At 41.2% G+C, this 17346-nt stretch overlaps 1 protein-coding gene across 1 annotated transcript in view; it reads right to left on the bottom strand.

The window, feature by feature from the left end:
* Positions 1-17346, bottom strand: part of FBLN1 (fibulin 1) — a 67945-nt gene that overhangs the window by 11185 nt on the left and 39414 nt on the right. The window contains exons 14-15 of the mRNA XM_009323641.1: positions 13374-13516; positions 11248-11379 (exon numbers count right to left, since the gene is read on the bottom strand). Coding sequence (XP_009321916.1) covers positions 11248-11379; positions 13374-13516 — 275 coding nt within the window. The remainder of the gene's footprint in view (positions 1-11247; positions 11380-13373; positions 13517-17346) is intronic.

Below are 17346 nucleotides of genomic sequence, written 5' to 3'. Positions count from 1 at the left end.
CCGGGCGCCCAGCCAGAGTCAACCCACCACAGAATATCTCTATGGATGGAGACTCCACAGCTCTAGGCAACCTGTTCCAGTGTTCAACCACCTTTACAGTAAAGAAGTTTTTTCGTCTGTTTAAATGGAATGTCCTGTATTTCAATTTGTGCCCATTGACTCTTGTCCTTTCCACACCACTGAGAAGAGCCTGTCTCTGTCTTCTTCACCCCCTCCCATTACATTGATCAGATTCCCCCTGGGCCTCCTCTTCTCCAGACTGAACAGTCCCAGCTCTCTCAGCCTCTCCTCATATGACAGATGCTCCAGTGCCTTAATCATCTTCATCACCCTCTTCTGGACTCTCTCCACTATGTCCATGTCTTTCTTGTACCAGGAAGCCCAGAACTGGACACAGCACTCCAGTGGTGACCTCACTAGTGCTGAGTAGAGGGAAAGGATGACCTCCTTCAGCCTGCTGGCAATGTTCTTCCTAATGCAGCCCATTGGCTGCTTTTGGCACAAGGGCACGTCATTAGCTCATGATCAACTTGGTGTTCACCAGGACCCCCAGTCTTTCTCTGCAGAGCTGCTTTCCAGCTGGTAAGCCCCTCGTGTGTACTGGTACATAGGGTTATTTGCTGGCAATGTTCTTCCTAATGCAGCCCATTGGCTGCTTTTGGCACAAGGGCACGTCATTAGCTCATGATCAACTTGGTGTTCACCAGGACCCCCAGTCTTTCTCTGCAGAGCTGCTTTCCAGCTGGTAAGCCCCTCGTGTGTACTGGTACATAGGGTTATTGCTCCCTTGGGGCAGGACTTTGCACTTCCCTTTGCTGAACTTCATGAGGTTCCTGTCAGCCCATTACTCCAGCCTGTCCAGGTCCCTCTGAATGGCAGCACAACCCTCTGGAGTATCGACCATTCATCAAGGTTTTGTTTCCTCTTCAAACCTGTTAAGGCGCACTCTGTCCCATCATCCAGGTCATTAATGAAGAAATTGGTCCCAGTATTGATCCTTCAGATACACCACTGGTGACTGGCTGCTAGCTGTGCTGCTGATCACAACCCTTTGAGCCTGGCAGTTCAGCTGTTTTTCAATCCACCTCACTGTCCACTTACCTAGTGTACATTTCCTCTGGTTGTCCAATGAGGATATTAAGGGAGACGATGCTGAAAGCCTTACTGAAGTCAAGATAAGCAACATCCACTCTTCTTCTTTCATCCACTAATCCAGTCATCTCTTCATAGAAGGCTGTCAGGTTGGTCAGGCATGATTTCCCCTTCATAAATCCTTGCTGACTATTCCTAGTCACATTCTTGTCCTTAATATGTTTGGAAATGTTTTCCAGGTGGATTTGCTCCATCACCTTCCCAGGGACTGAGGTGAGGCTGACCAGCCTGTAGTTCCCTAGATCCTCCTCTTGGCCTTCTTGAAGGTTGGAGTGACATTTGCCTTCTTCCAGTCCACAGGAACTTCTGATCACCACAATCTTTCAAAGATAATAGAGAGCAGCCTCACAATGACATAGGCCAGTTCCCTCAGCACTTGTGGGGGCACCCCATCAGCTCCCATGGACTTGGGTATGTCCAGTTTGTTTAAATGTTCCCCAACCTGATCCTCCTCCACCGAGGGTGAGTATTTCTTGCTCCAGACCTTCTTATTGCTCTGAGGGCCCCGGGACTCCTGAAGGCCAGTCTTATCAGTAAAGAATGAGGCAAAGAAGGCACTGAATACTTCAGCTTTCTCCATGTCTTTTGTCACCAGGTCTCCTGCCCCATTCAGAAGCAGGCCCACATTTTTCCCCATTCAGAAGCAGGCTCAAAAGGAAGCAAAAGGGCTTCCTTTTGCTGTTGATGTACTCGTAGAAGCCCTTCTTTTTGCCCTTCACAGCAGGGGGCTGTGCCTCCATAGGCAGTCTCACAGGCATTATGTTCCTCCAGTCCTCTCTAGTTCATGACTGTGCCTAAAGGCACAATCTAGCTGTCAAACTGCAGGCACTTCCCAGACCACCAGATGTCTGCTGCCTTCAGAAATTTAATGTACACCTTAGATTCCTCCATCTCTCAAAAGCTAAATAGTCCTTTTCATTTATTCTCCTTTTTTTTTTTTTTTGTGAAAGCTATCTATATTTCTCTCAATTATTTGTGACAATAACAGTGTAGGCTCCTGCTATGTGGTGCTCTATAGTTTCTGATATAATCTGTTTTATTAATAAGTGGCTGCTCTTTGGAAAATGAAATATTTCTCGGTAATCATCACTGCAGGCATCAAATCATATACAGAAAAATAGCTCTGAAGATATCATTAATCCTTGAGCTGCCACACCTGACAAACATAAATATGGTTAAAGGATTCAGAAAACTCATTAATCAAAATACAAGTACTGAAATAGATTTCCTCTTGCTTTGAAGTGTATTGCCCTCATAACATTGTGAATTAGACCTTCATTCAAGTTTGATGGTGAACACTTCACAAAATAATAGATTTGGAGAATCAAGTTAGAGTTGGATGTTAACAAGGTTTCCATGCTGATGGACAACTGCTTCCCAGGAATGTGGCTGGCTATACATATCTTTGCAGAAGTATCTGGGGACAAGATTTTCAAAAACATGTACTTTTCAAACATAGGCCTCCCAGATCTTTATTCAAATTCTTAAGAAAATGGCCTAATTTTCAACTATTGCGCAACCAAGTGCTTATAAAATGCTTTAGAAGTCAGTTTGGACACGTAAAATCACGCTTTCATAAGCTACGTGACACTCAGGGCAATTTCACTGTTGGTTTAAGCTGATCAAAAATAGTAGTCCTGCTACACCCTCCACCCCTTCCCTTGGATTAACACCTGAAAGAGAAAAAAACCAAAAATGTAGCTTGCTGCACAAGCACTAATGCTGGCAACAGGGAAAGGGCTAGAGTGTTTGTTCAGAGGTAGGCAGGAGAGGGGGATTTCCCTTTTAAGCACCAACAAAGCTCCAGATCGCTTAATACAATCCCAACGCTCCCTATTAGGGAACAGAAAGGCAATGGTGATTTAGGTACTGTAACAGTGAGTATTGCACAGTGGCATAAACAGGACTCCTAACGACTTGGGCCAGTTGGTGCAGTGCTGACCCCAGCGGCACGTTCTCTCAGGAACAGGCAAAAACGCCTGTGTCCCCCGAGCAATTCAATAAGCGCTACGCAACAGTGCAGCTGGGAGCTGTACTGTATCCTTCTCTGAGAGGTGTGGAAGAGGATCAGAGGTAGGGCAAGACACCCCTCGGAAAAAAAAGGAGGGCCTGCACCTGCGACCATAAGCAACAGCTCAGATCTTTTCGATACTCACGATATCTGTTGACCACAGTAATCATTTATCAACCACATAAAGACAAAGCTCTCGTTTAAAGGCTGTCCAAACAATTGCGTCTAAAACTCTCCAGCCTTTGAAGTTTTCACCTAGGGTAAAAGTCTCAGTTTAAGCTTAGCTAAAACTCTTTGAATCTGCTTCTCTTTTTGCCTTTCATTTCACCTCTGAAGAAAAAAGAAAAAGGAAACTACAGTACAGGAGTTACATTTCAGCATGAAAAAGGATCTTTCTGATTAGCCTTATTCAACAGATCAGAAATTTGGGATTCGATTTATTATAAATGCTATCCTTCAACCACTCAACGAAGTTTAATTTCATTAACACTTGGGCTTCTCTAGAAAGCTTTGATTGCTGAAATGCATCAAATAAAGAGGCAATAAAGAGGCCTCATGGTATTAATACATTTTTTGGCCAGAAACAAATGGTAAATATTTTCAAAGCTATTATCTGTCATGTTGGATCATATGGAGCCTTGGTATTATGAAAGAATTAAAAACAACCTTTGATTTTACTGAGGTTTGGCTAGTTTACAAATACTATGATCTTTATTAAGGATACCAAATAACTTCAGAGAGATGTGCTCTTATCTTGGTTTGGCAAACTTGAAGTGCTTTTAGATCTCTGGTTTGCCTTCCAGCCAAACCTCGCAATGGGTTTTAATGTTGACAATGCTGCGAAATCACTCATGCCTAAAATGCAATAACTGTACTTGAAGTAGCCTCATTAAAAAATAGTTTCCACCATGTATTTTTTAATCCTTCCTGTTCCACCTTTGAGAACGTGACATGCTTTAGGTAGTGTAAGAACCTTACATAGTACAAAAACAGGTGGAAAAACTTCCAGGCTAAATGTCCAAAATGTGCAAAATCACGTATATCAGCCTCCTGATGATACTTTATTCCCACTATCTTATTTACAGAGGGTTTAGTGTCCATCACAGCACATCATCACATACGTGCAATCTCTCCATTTAGTGAGAGTGGCTTAGTTTACCCTACCTGTCCCACGACCACATTATTCAGTTTCAGCCAAGCTTTGATACAGTAGCATATCCATGACACCTGGGCAATTAATTATTGTAACCCTAAGCATTTCTGGGCAAAGAGCCACATCATGGCACACAGCACGATATGGCTCTGTGATTCAATTTACCATGGAAGAAAAAGTACCTAATCCTGAGGATTTGACATGAAAGCCCTTACATAGCCTCTCAGTCATCACCTAGAGGCGACAGCTCTGCTGGTATTGTTAGCAGAACTTCTGACGAGGGAAGCTTTCTGAATCTTAATGTGTGTTAATCCCTGACCAAATTCTCAAAATAAGGCTGAAATAAGGGGTCACTTCACCACATTTGACCCCTTTAAAAATAAAAGTTAGGGTGGGTTTTTTTTTAAGTGAGCCATGCATCTGTGCATCACACTGGGAAAGATTTACGATATGCCTTGAGTCTCTTACCTTCCGTCTCCAGTTTTATAGGGTTTGTAGGCGCTACTGCAGGAATGTGATGCTTGCTATCAACACACAACCTCGGGAGCAGCAGCAGAAGCAGCTGAATCAGTTGCACAAATATTTCACACTTGGAGTTCCTCAGAAAAGCAGGTCTCTGACTACTCTAAACCAGGGCAAAGCACCTCAGAAGGCTGAATTCACACAGACATCTTTCAGAGGAATTGCTATAGTATGATTCTCGGTGTACTGGATTCCAAATCTGGCTTTATTTGCTCATTTATGCAGTATCTCCAGCCCACTGTTTAAAATGAATACCAAAAAATGCATGCTACGTAATCTGAACCAAGGACCTTCGGCGGTCCCCTTAGCTGTTCCCTGACTCAGTCCATTTCTTCCCCAAGTTGGCAGGTTTTATACCTCATGCCACAGTTCACAAAACTTCATCAGAGTTGCAGTGTTATTTAGTTTCCTGCTGGCTTTATGTAAACTGTAACCGAAGGTGGTCCGTATGAATGTGTTTGTAATACGTTACACCTTCCTACCCGAGGGGTGAGATGAACATTGATCAAGGAGGAGCGTTTGATTAACCAGATACTTGCAATGTGCTAGAGTGAAATTTGGCATTAGGAAGGTTGTTCCACTTGAGCACGAGACTCATTTTCACCAGAAAAGCACCTTCAGCATTTCTCAGATACGAAATGAAAATTCACCTCCTGCTCGAGTAGCTTGTTTGCCTCCAGAATTGCTCTCCAGCCTGACATTTTTTCTGGAGGGGAGGGCGGGTGTTGAGAGATTTGACTAGTGAACAGCGCAGTCATCAGCATCCTGAAAGGGCAGGTTCAGGCAATAAATCTAGGATCCTGTTTACCAAACAGCTTCTGGGCACCCTTGTCTCAAATGCGTAGCTACTAATTTCGACAGGGCAACCTGGCATAGAGAAAAACTCAGAAAATATTCTTTGCTGAGGGGCTCCTCTTGTGAAAGGGGCAAGCCTAGATGAAACCAGAACAAAGCTACTGAAAGGGACTGTGTCTTTTTTAACGTAAGGCTGCAAGAGCCTGTCGAAAAACCTGCTGAATTATGTCCCTGCTCTGTGTGCTCACTGTGAATGACTGGACAGCATCGGTTTTGTGTCGCCAGACACCATTGTCGCTTCATGCTAATGACATTATAGTCATGACAAAAGGTGGCTATTGTTGCTTACTTTCTAGTAGGAGCATCCACAAGGGGAGATAACGTATGCGCTGAAATCCTTGCCCCTGTGAACAGTGAAGCTCTCCTGGATGCCCTGGCTCTGCCTATACCTAGCCTCCATTTCCCCACAGAAAAGCAACTGTAGGTGAACTGCTACTTTCAGCATCACAGCTGTGCCAGGAAGCCCAAATCAGTCCGGGATCTCATTATGCTAAACACTGTAACAAATGCACGGTAAGAGCCAGCCAGCCTCTGGCCCAAAGATAAAGAGTCTAGAGCAACAGAGGGTAAGGGAGAAGCAGAGAGGAATGTGAAGCTACTTGCCCAGCACTGCAGAGTAGGTCCAGGGACAAAGTTCAGAACGAAATCTTTTGCAATCCAGTGACTCTGAATTTAATGTCAGACCATACAAACATTTGCGTGGAGGACTGTGAAAAGACTTTGCCAGACTGGGAACGGCCAAGTTACTTATGAGATACAGAACTACTATCCCTGTGCTAAGGACAGGTTTCCCAAAAAGTCAAATAAACCTCCAGTTTCCTTCTCCTGCCCCCAGCCAATATGGGATCCCACAAGCACACTTTCTTATGGTATCTGCTTTTGTTTACCTTCAGATCATTTTTTAAAAGCCTCTCCCCAGCCTCTGGAACGTACTAAACAATCATGATACCATAGTAGAAATTAGACTACTAATAAGTCCAGTGTTGTGCTATCAGTAGTTGAGACACCTTCTGTAATGGTTCAAAGGTAACACCATGAACTATTACACGTGTAAAAGAGGCTGGAAATTCAGGACAGAGATAGCAGTGAAATCCTTGCAAATAACAATGGAGAGCAGTAGCACATATCTGTAAAATTATAAGCAATCGCTCATAGCAGTGTATTCAAGCACCAGCACAACACCCCTGAGAAGCTCTATAGGTACAAGTGAAATTTTACAATTGTATTGGCTCTGGATGCTTTTGATAAGAATAGTACCGTTCTGCTTAATCAGCAAGAATATATGCTTAGGTTAGTATCAAATGCAACACGGAAGATTTCAGCCTATCAAAACTACTTTTAGCTGTATTATGAAATTTTAAAATCTTCCTGAAGTTTACCGGACTACAAGGTGGTATTACAGTCACCTAAGGAAATGAATGCATAGCTGAGGGGGAAAATGTTTTATAGTATCTGATAATACCTTAGGCATTGATAGGACATTTTTGTACAGGTTGAAAATGCATTCTTCATTTTTCACTGACAGCTGGTTAAAGGAGGAATGCAGTGAAAAGTCTATAAAAGCTTTAAAAAAACCCCCTGAATAGGTCTGCACTTCTGGTTTTCTCCCGCCCATGCTAATAAGTGATGTGCAGTTGTTAACAGTATCTTTTGGCTTCAGTGCCACCTTGGCCTGTAACCACACCAGGCAACAAAGAGTCCTACAGCACTTCTTGAACCGGGAAAGAATGGGGTTTCACATCTCTTTTTAATACAATAGCGTAGAAATACTGGAAGAAACTTTTTACACGATTCTTTTTCTTCAGCTTGCACGAAGTCTATGCACTGCCACTCCAGCAGGCTGGCTTTTGCTCCTTCTCTACCACTGGAAGATACTTTCTGTAGGTCAGCAGAGCTAGTTTTGGAGTCTGTTCTTACTGCTTTTGGCTCCTCCATGTCTGATACTGCTGATCATTGATTCCCATTTGATATATTTTCTTTCCTTGAGTTTGCAATACTGTCCTTGCCTCTTTCTTCTCCTACCTTTGTGGCTGCTCCTCCTACATCTCCTTTGGGAGGCGGTGTTCTTTCTTTTTCTAACATTCCCTAGGGCAGCTCTTTCCTCTGTTTCTAGTTTCTTCTTTTTCCTTCCTCACAACCTGCTCCTACACACTCTCATCTCCTCCTATGACTTCAGCTGCTATCTCTCCATCAACAAATCACAAACCAGCCTGATCAGCCGCTCTCCATCCAATCCTACATATTTCTCAGCTTCACTAGCATCTTCTCCTTGATGTCTCAGTGTCAACTTAAAGGGATAATGGCCAAAACTGATGACCTGACTCTCTTCAGTCCACAATTCTCTGTCAGTGTTGAAGTCCTCACTTTTCTTCTGTAACTCCATCTCTAACAGCTCCTCCCACTCTCTAAACCTTTACCAAATGAAACCTGTACCTTTTCACTTTTTTTTAGTGTTACACTTTTGAGAGCATCTTGTTCCTTTCCATTCACACACAGTTTAGATGCATATCCTTCTTAAGGCATCATCTCTCTTCTTGTTTGTGACAACTAAGCAAAAAACTGTTTTACTGATGAAGGACTTCCTGCAAGGGCATCTTCATTGATCTGTCCTCTCTCCCCCTCTTTTCCCAGTGCTCCCTCCTTTCTTTGAATCCCTTCATTGGTTTCCTCTGTTCTGACATCGAGTCAAGGTTTATTACACTCAGCTCTTTCAGTAACACTAGTAATTATTTTCCTGCTTTTTTCCATATGCTTTTATGCATTTCATTTCTCTCTGAGCTAGTCCATGTCTTTTCTTTAAAAAAAAAACCCTCCTGTAGAGGTTTTCTGTCTTTCCTCCTGTAGAGAAAATTTGTCTTGTAGAGAAAAGATATTTGGTGATCTAATTGCCATTAACAGATAAAATAGCTTTGATACTCTGATCATTCTCCTGAAATATTACAAGAGAATGAAACATGCTTATTATTATTCCTTTTACCCATGCATCTATGATTTATTATCAGAGTAAATGTATTCTTTCCTCTGCAATATAGGCAGCAAAAAAAGATTGAAAAATAGGCTCCACAGATTCAAGAGGCATATGTCCATCAGTGGTCATCAAGCACGATGGTCCAGGTGTGCTTTTCCAGAAGTGTATAAACTGATGATTGCAGCAAGCTGGAACATTATATTTGGAGAAAGATTCCTGTATACCTGTCTGTTACTGGCCCATATGTTGGACACTGGTTACTGGGCTAGTTGGGCATTTGCTCTGCTGAAGTCCCTATGTTACATCCCCACAGTTCTTATATTCCTGTAACTTAATGGGATAACCAACAAATCTTTCTGATAACCAATAAATCTTTCTGACATCATCTATGCCCTTTATCTTTTTCCACCCTTACAGAAACCCTTCCCCTTTCTTTACAAGAGGGACTCACTTTGTGAACTCCCGTGGACTAGGATCCCATCTTATTTCTTTGTCTTGAAAACTTCCCAGCACTTTTATGGGAACACCTAACGTTCTGATTATTAATAACAAGAAAAACAATATTATGATGAGAGCAGAACCGCTGCTGGCAGAATTATTTGCAATCCTAATTTCACACATACAACGTGCTGTCCTGAACCTCTGCCCCTCCAGGTAATATCAGCTGGGGTTTTGTTTTGTTTTTCCTTTTCCAATTCTGCTGCAGGCAGTTTACTTTGCAGCTTCCATCCATTAATCTCAAAGTACTTTTACATAGAGGAATTAATTAAGACTCTTGCATACAAGAATTAATTAAGACAGTAGTAGGCATGTTTTATCATCTCCATGTTGCACATGGGGGAACTGAGGTGAAGAAAGAGTTGCCCAATTCTTTTGCAGAGCTGGGAATGTACTTAGGCATGTATCATATCCTCTCAACCTGGTGTGTAAGAATATCCTTTCTCTCCTAACGTTGTGAGGCAGATATCCTGTTTACCAAGTAAAATACCATTGACACGCAGTCCTATTATTCAAAATGGAAACGCTTCCCTCAGGCGAATACCTTGGCCAGTCAAATTTCTAAACGCATCCTTCTTTCTTATTTCAGACAGAAAGAAGAACACAGCACGAAAAGCAAACTACTGTAACTACCGTGGGATCTGATAACATTTATACTCTTCTAAAGAATCAACCCAATACCTGAAATCTGTAATCTTATCATCCTGCTTTAACAGACTCTCCCTCTTTCTCAGCATTCACATGTATACTTCTGTTTGATAAAGAAAGAAATATAAACCTAATGACTTATGATTTTTATCTACAGTTCATAAAACCTTTGCACAGCTGACGCTGTACTATCATGCTTCTGAAATGCAACAGTGCCACCTTCAGATCATGCTAAATATGACGTTTTCACAAACTATCAGTATGGAAGAAGCACAGCAGTGATTTTTCTTTCCATCCAGACAAGTCCTGCTAGAAAGCCCAGAAGCACATGTATAAACCTGAGCAGAACCTGCACATTGACATACTGAAGCACGAATGTTCACTGGGAACAGTGGTCCTTTATTTTCATAAATAAACATTAATAAAGAGCAATCAAATACTACTTTTTAATACCTGGCATATTCACTCTCTAAGCACGAGAATCACAGCATATTCCCCTGCCACTGCACTACCAACTCACATTGGGCAAAGCAGCACATCAGCTGGGACCTGCTCCTGTTCTGCGACTTTCATGTAATTTGCCAACTATGCCTGGGTATGTTGAGTCCCACGGTGAGAGCCAAGCTGCAGTATATACTGTAAATAGGTATCTGTATGCACATATGTATATATCCTAGATACACTATACACATTACATACTGGATATAGTATGCATTATATCCCCCAAAAGGGCCTGCTCTGAAAGAAACCTACCAGAAAGTACGACCCCAGGTTGTGTTGCAGCCCCTCCCTGCTATATGATGAGATGCAGGTCTAGTGCATGACCCATATACACAGGTATGCCTCCTGCCATCTCTCCTCCCTGCCAAGTTGAGACTGTGAATCAAATGTGTATGTTCCATTCTGAAGTTTCTTCTAAACCACAGCATTTGACAGATGCCTTTTACCCTCAACAGAGGTATTATTTATTTAAAACCGAACCAGCCTGTCATTAAATATTAGAACAGGTAACAGTTTCAGTAAATTCAGTCCTGCTTTAAAAATTTTATTATTACCCAAAAATTGGTGCAATGCTGTTTAAACAAGAAAGAACAGTTAATTCAATTTACAGTTTCTTTGCAGACATACTACATATTTTATATTTGGGTTTATTATAATGGGCAAACCTCATCATTTTAAAGCTAAGCCATTTGCATTGGTAATTAGAGCCAGTTCTGAAAAAAAGTTAAAATACTTCTCAAATTAAAGGTTAGGCGTCTGGTATTTTGAATAAAAAAAAAATCTGTGATATTAGTTCAAATTACACATATTGGACTGGAGAGTATTAAATCAATACAGGCTTGAAAATCAAGGTGGGAATTAATTACTTAAGTTAATTTCTTCAACCTTGTTCTACACTATTACTGAGAGAAGAAAGTAAGCAGAAAACACTCTACTCACCCACTGTCATACCGTCCATGTAACGCTTGATGATATCAAAGGAATCTCTTAAATTTCCTTCTGTTATGTCGAATATGATATCTGCTTGGTTGGCCGGATATGTAGGTGTGATGGCACGAAGAAAAATAATCTCTGCAAATAAAGAGTATTGCAGAATATACTGACAAGTATTTGAAAACACCACTGAGTAACCCAACAGAATTTGATCCAAAATGACTTGTCCTCAAAGCTGGTGGAGGACACCCCCGCACCCCCAGTTTGTCCTTTAAAATGGAAAGAAAGAACATCTGGGGGAAGGGTGGATTTGGATAGATTTCTTTTCTCCTCCTGCACCATCCAAGAAGCCCTGAAGCCAAAACACTACTTTGAGAGTCCAGAAAGACCACTCTTAGAAACCAGTTGGACTTCCAGCATGTACCCAAAGAGGACAACACTGGGGATCCACAGAGTGGGCAGTGGAGGGGGACCAAACAGATAAACCCCTGAACTCTGATTCCCTTAGGCAGTTACACAAAGTATTGCCATTACAAATTATAGAGTCCTTTTGAGTACTGGAGGAGGAGTTTAGGTTTAAAAAAAAAAAGTGAAACTATTTTTCAAACCTCTTGTGAGGGAGGTAAATATTATTATTCTCATTATTATCCTCACTCTACAGATGATGAAACTAAACCATGGGGCTGTAAGAATTCACCCAAGGCCATGCGCTGAATTACAGTTTAGGAACGACTTCTGGGCTTCGGTAGTACTCTCAGATCGCTAGGTCTCATCTCTTTTTATTAAATCATGAGGATGGACTAACGAGGGAACCGTTTGGGAAGCATCCTGGGCCAAATCCTTAGCTCTGCTGCCAGTACACCTGGTGAGGCTGAAGGGGTGTGTATGGGAGTAGAAGTGGCTATGGGGCATTCCTCCATTCCCTGTGAAGCAGGGCCAGCCAAGGCCTGAAACAGGCCTGACACAATCTACAGCAGCTCTACGCAGCTAAGTTATTGGTGGTTAAATTGTTCCTATATGAACACGGATTGGGACATCTCTTGTCCTACTCCTTCTGCCTGGTACAGAAGTGAAGAATCAGCTTTGGCTTTCATTTAGGACAACTTTCTGAGATAGCAAGGCTGAGACTCTGGGTGCATCAGAAATAGGGATTTAAGATCTTTAAAAACCCCTCCAAAATAATCTCCCTTTCCTCCGTCCCCTTCTTCTCCCTCTGTGTCTGTGCCACACAGTAAGTTGCTGAGTGGCTCATCCTACAGAGAAGCAGGGCTGAAGGCAGTCAACCCACCTATGGAAGTATACGCAATCCCCAGTGAAGCTGCCAGAAAATGAATACAAATGCCAAGGACCAAAAATTGGCTCTTGATCTCTAAGTTTATATGCGAACTAAGCGAAGTGAGTGCGATCCTTATGAAACTGCAGGACTTAAAAACTCGCAGAGGCCAAAGGAACTACAGAAATACATGAATGCCCATGAGAGTGTAGCATCTGGGGCCGGACACTCACTTTGGATGACTGGACAGGCACTCACTTGGACGCTTTTTGAAAATCTTAGCTTAAAAACTTTCTGTCTAGTCCTTGGAATTTCCCTTCCTTTACTGCGTATTTTAAAAAAACAACTTTTTTTTTCACAGGTCAAAAACCAGCAAATCACAGTACTAGATAGTATATTCAATATAATGTATTTTGTAATTAATGTTTGCATGTAGATAAAGGCTATATTCTTGGAACAAGCCACCTGTCAATAGCGAACAACAGACCATAAACAGATGAGAGAAATATAATGAGCGCCTACTTCCTATGGCAAAATCTGCAAGAAAGGGAAGAAAAAAGTCATGGGGCACACAGCTATTATGTGAGTAAATGTGAATTATGTGGTAAATGGGAATTCAGACTCAATATTTCCTTAGACTGGGAAGCCGTATGAGTTAGAGCTCAGAATGACTTTCTTTGCCCCATAAAATTAAAACTCCTGGATATCGAAGGTTTTAATTAAATGAATAGTACACTATAATTTGGAACTGTGCAAACATTTTACTGCACCGGTAGCTAGTCTGGCTTTAGGCAAGGATTTCCGGTGGAGGTTTTATATGTTGTAGTCTATTAAATGGAACAAGGAACAAACCACTTACCTTCAGGTCTTGTAAATTCTCTGAACGTGGGCAGTGAAATGACAGTGTGGGAAATTGTGTGGACTGGATCCAACACACAGTTGACATCATTTGGTCGACAAGACTTAATGCAACGGATAGTATCTGTCTTTTCAAGTCTGACACTAAGAGAAATGAGAGAGAGATGCATATATATCCTGAAAATGAATTACTTTGCGTTTTGCAATCTGGGGAGCTAGAAACTGTAATTGATATAAGTGTTCATTCTTCACCTCACAAACTTAGACAAACGCAGATCATCAGAAGTGCTGGACCACTGAAAAATTTGGCTTGGCTACGAGTTGCAGTCAAAACTCCCTCAAACCCAGTTCTTCAACCCAGGCATGTAAAACCAGAAAGAACTGTAGTGCATAAGACGCCATGTAAAGTCTCTTTTCAAGTACAAACAGGACCCAACAACTAGGCCCAGATCCTCAGCTGCAGTGCACTGGCGCGGTCTCACCAATTTCAGTGGAGCTACGCTTATTTGCACAAGCCTTTTTGTACTCCAAGTGGTATCAGTCCTATAAAGCAGAAACAATTGTTTCCATTCTGGAAACCTGACAGGAAATATCTGAAGGGCCAACTTTCTTTCACGACTTTCAGTGCAGCAAGAGCCAGAAAAGCCTCTCTTTTTTCACAAACACCCCCCCCCCCCTTTCCATCTAAACTGAGAAAACAGAATGGAAACTGGGGGAGGAAAAAAGTTAACCACATTATTTAAAACCTCAAAGATTGAATTCTGAGTTTGGGGAAATGGTAAGGGTCCTTTCATATTCCATCTCAACCAGCTGCTCATTCGTACTTGAAAGTCTATTAAAAGTTAAATGACTTCTTCTCACCCTTGTCCACTAGAGTGAATTTAAAGTCACTTACAGTTCAAGAACTTCACACAATACCCGGTCTGTGTTCACGAGAGATGAAAGGGCTATGCTGGGACTTACAATGTGACTAAGCCCCACAAATGATCTCAACTTTGACCTGCCCATTTCTTCATATTTCTAAGTGGAAAAAAAGAAAAGACTGCAGTGTCAGAGGGGGGGAATTAAAAGATTAAAAGGAAGAAAAATTCACTGAGTAAAAGGGAAACAAAAATGGAAGCTTTAGTTTGTCAGATACCTCAAGAAACAAATGGTTCCTGCTCTTTTCAAAATGTGTTACCCAAGTCCACATCTACAAGCCATCTTTTTTCAGATGTTCAAAGGGACTTTATGGCTCTATTAATAATAAATACATCAGTAACTTCTAATTATATGCTACTCACATTTGCTCATCAAAGAAAACAAAGCCAAACATGGTGATATTGTATGAAGCTAAAATAAAGATAAAAGCGAAAACATGAATCAACATTAAGGAAAACATGCTTCAACAGATATGAACTGGCATAGTCCACGGGAAGGCAATGAAGCTGGGTTAATTTACACCAGCTGAGTCTGGCTTGTTATTCTCACTCTGTAGTTGATGTTTTGATACTGGCCAGGAGATACAGGCCAGGAGAGACCTTTTACTTCCCACCTTTACCTGGGTACAAAATTTCGTCATTTCCTAGACATCTCACAGGGAACAGAACAGGGCTTTCTCCTGAAATGCCTCATGCTGGTCATTTTAGAACAAATTAATTCTGGATATATGGACATAATAGTCTGACCTACGATAACAGATTCCATCCCCTTATTTTAAATCTCAGCTGTCAAATTAAGAAAGGACTTCCAGCCAGCTGACCCTCATGTCTGTGAAATAAGGATCAGCTAAATTACATAGTCTAGTTCCAGCATAAAATAGTCTATTTCAAAACATGTTACAAATAGAATTGAGGAAAAATGTACATCATTTGTGTTTGTTTCCTTCTCTCCCTTTTTTTTTCCTTACTGTGTATAGAGGAGTTTAGTAGACATTTACATCTATACAGCCATACAAACAAACACTGCATCTTTCCTCAGGATCCTGCTGAGCTGGGGTCACAACAGCCAAGTCAGACTGGTTTTACTTCCAATAACGCGTTTAAAAATTCTGAAAAAGTTCTTTAAAAGTTTTTCTCTTTGCATTATATAACACATAAATAATAACTATACCACCATCTAAAGGTTTTAGGGACTCCAATAAACAGTAGCTTGCATAACTCATTTTGGGACATTATTACTAATGAAGTACTGACACAATACATACAGCATCCTAAATTTTCATAGCTGTATTTAGATAATAGCATTTGTATGCAAAAACATTGTGGTGGGAGTGTCTGAAGTGTTCAGTATTGGTCTGCCTTTGCTCCTTCCTGAGATGGAAAGGAGCTTTACTCTCGACTTCAGCTGGAACAAAATTTGGCAAATACAAACATTTCTGAAATTCTCATCCAACAAAGCCATGAATTTGTTTAAGATGAAGTCGTAAGTAAGACTTACACTCATAATTCTCACTTCTGATTCACTGGAGTAAAGCATTCTGACATGAATTAGGTACCCTGCATACAGAAATGGAAGATCACAATGATCACAAGTGGTTTGTGTTAGTTCCTAACTAAAACTAGTTACTAGATCCATCCAGCTTGTAACCATATGTGTGACAGATAAACGTTTGTGTCAGCTCTGTTTCTTTGCACCGTTTATATCTCCTTTTACAAATCCCACCACCTTTTTTTTTGCATGCTCTGTCCACACTGCTAAACTTGAGTTTATGCTTTCATTTTCCCCTGCCTAAATATTCATTCTCTGATCTTTCTTTTGATATCCCTGCTAATTGCTTCAGCATATCCAAAGTGCAGTTGGTAACACTTTGTTCCCTCATTCCTTCGACAGCACATCTTTAGACCTCTTCTGGAGCAACTTCTTTGACAACCAGCATCTATTTCAAATCCTGATACTTGCTATTAATGATGTGCTCTGATCTCAGAATACTTTTTATTTTACCCTTACACGTCATCTTTGCATTTGATCTTTTGATTAGCTGACATTTTCCTTTTTGCTCATGTCCTCCTACAGTGGGGACTGTGCCTGACAAAAGTTTCTTCCTAAGTGCTCAGAACTTTCTTTATTCAAATCTTTCCTTCAAGTTTTCCCCCCTCTAACAAAAATTGCAGCTTTGGAGCTGGTACCTCCTCCAGGCCTTTTTCATTTAAAAGAGAAAAAAGTTAAGAAACAGCTCAGTTGCTCTGATTATTTTGGAAATAATCCTTTCCTGAATATAATTTTTTCTGTCTTCTTGGGTCCTGGTGTCATTCCTTTTCATATTCTCTGTTGGATTCAATTAGTAAGTTCTTTGGACCAGGAGCCATGATTTCATTTTCATTTGGAAAGAACCACGCACATAAATGGCGCTACATAATCACATACATGTTCTTCAAAGTTCCAGCTAAACTGCAGCATTAAAGCATCTAATACAGGAGAATCTGAGCTCCGTGTTCTTCAATTACTTGCTGAATGCAATTAATATGGTAGCATTTTACAATACTGAAGGCCAAATTCTCACACTCCCTTCTTTTCCTGCCAAACAAATATATATTAATGCTTGCAAAAATGAAGTTTATTTTTGAATCTTTATCCTACTTAATTATGGCCTCATAATGAACTGGTAGCCAGAGGGCATTTATATACAAGCATCTTCTGTGGCGGTAAGAAACCCCATTAACTCAAGTAGCACGGGCTTGTGCTTTCAATATTTAAAGCTGGGACTCTATCCCCACTGGCAACTTCTGGCAGCTTTATAAGTATGTGTCAACAGACTTATTAAACATTGGCATTCCTCATGAGACTTGAACTCCTGTCAGCCAGCTGGGATAAACTTTGCCTTAGGGAACATGTAATACTCTGGCAGAGTGCTGCGATCATGCCCCAATCTAGTCCTTGGCTGATGATGAGCCTGAGAGCCCGCAGCTTACAGCTAATAGAGTAATTCCTTGTGTTCAGGTGATTAAGGCTTGTGATCTTGGTTGAGAAGGTTCCCAGTTTCTAACCTTGTACCT

This window comes from Pygoscelis adeliae, unplaced genomic scaffold (genome assembly GCF_000699105.1).
Source record: "Pygoscelis adeliae isolate BGI_AS28 unplaced genomic scaffold, ASM69910v1 Scaffold215, whole genome shotgun sequence".
In the NCBI taxonomy this organism is placed as follows: domain Eukaryota; kingdom Metazoa; phylum Chordata; class Aves; order Sphenisciformes; family Spheniscidae; genus Pygoscelis; species Pygoscelis adeliae.
Note: the sequence above shows the minus strand (reverse complement) of the source record. Positions and strands in the feature narration are given on the sequence as shown.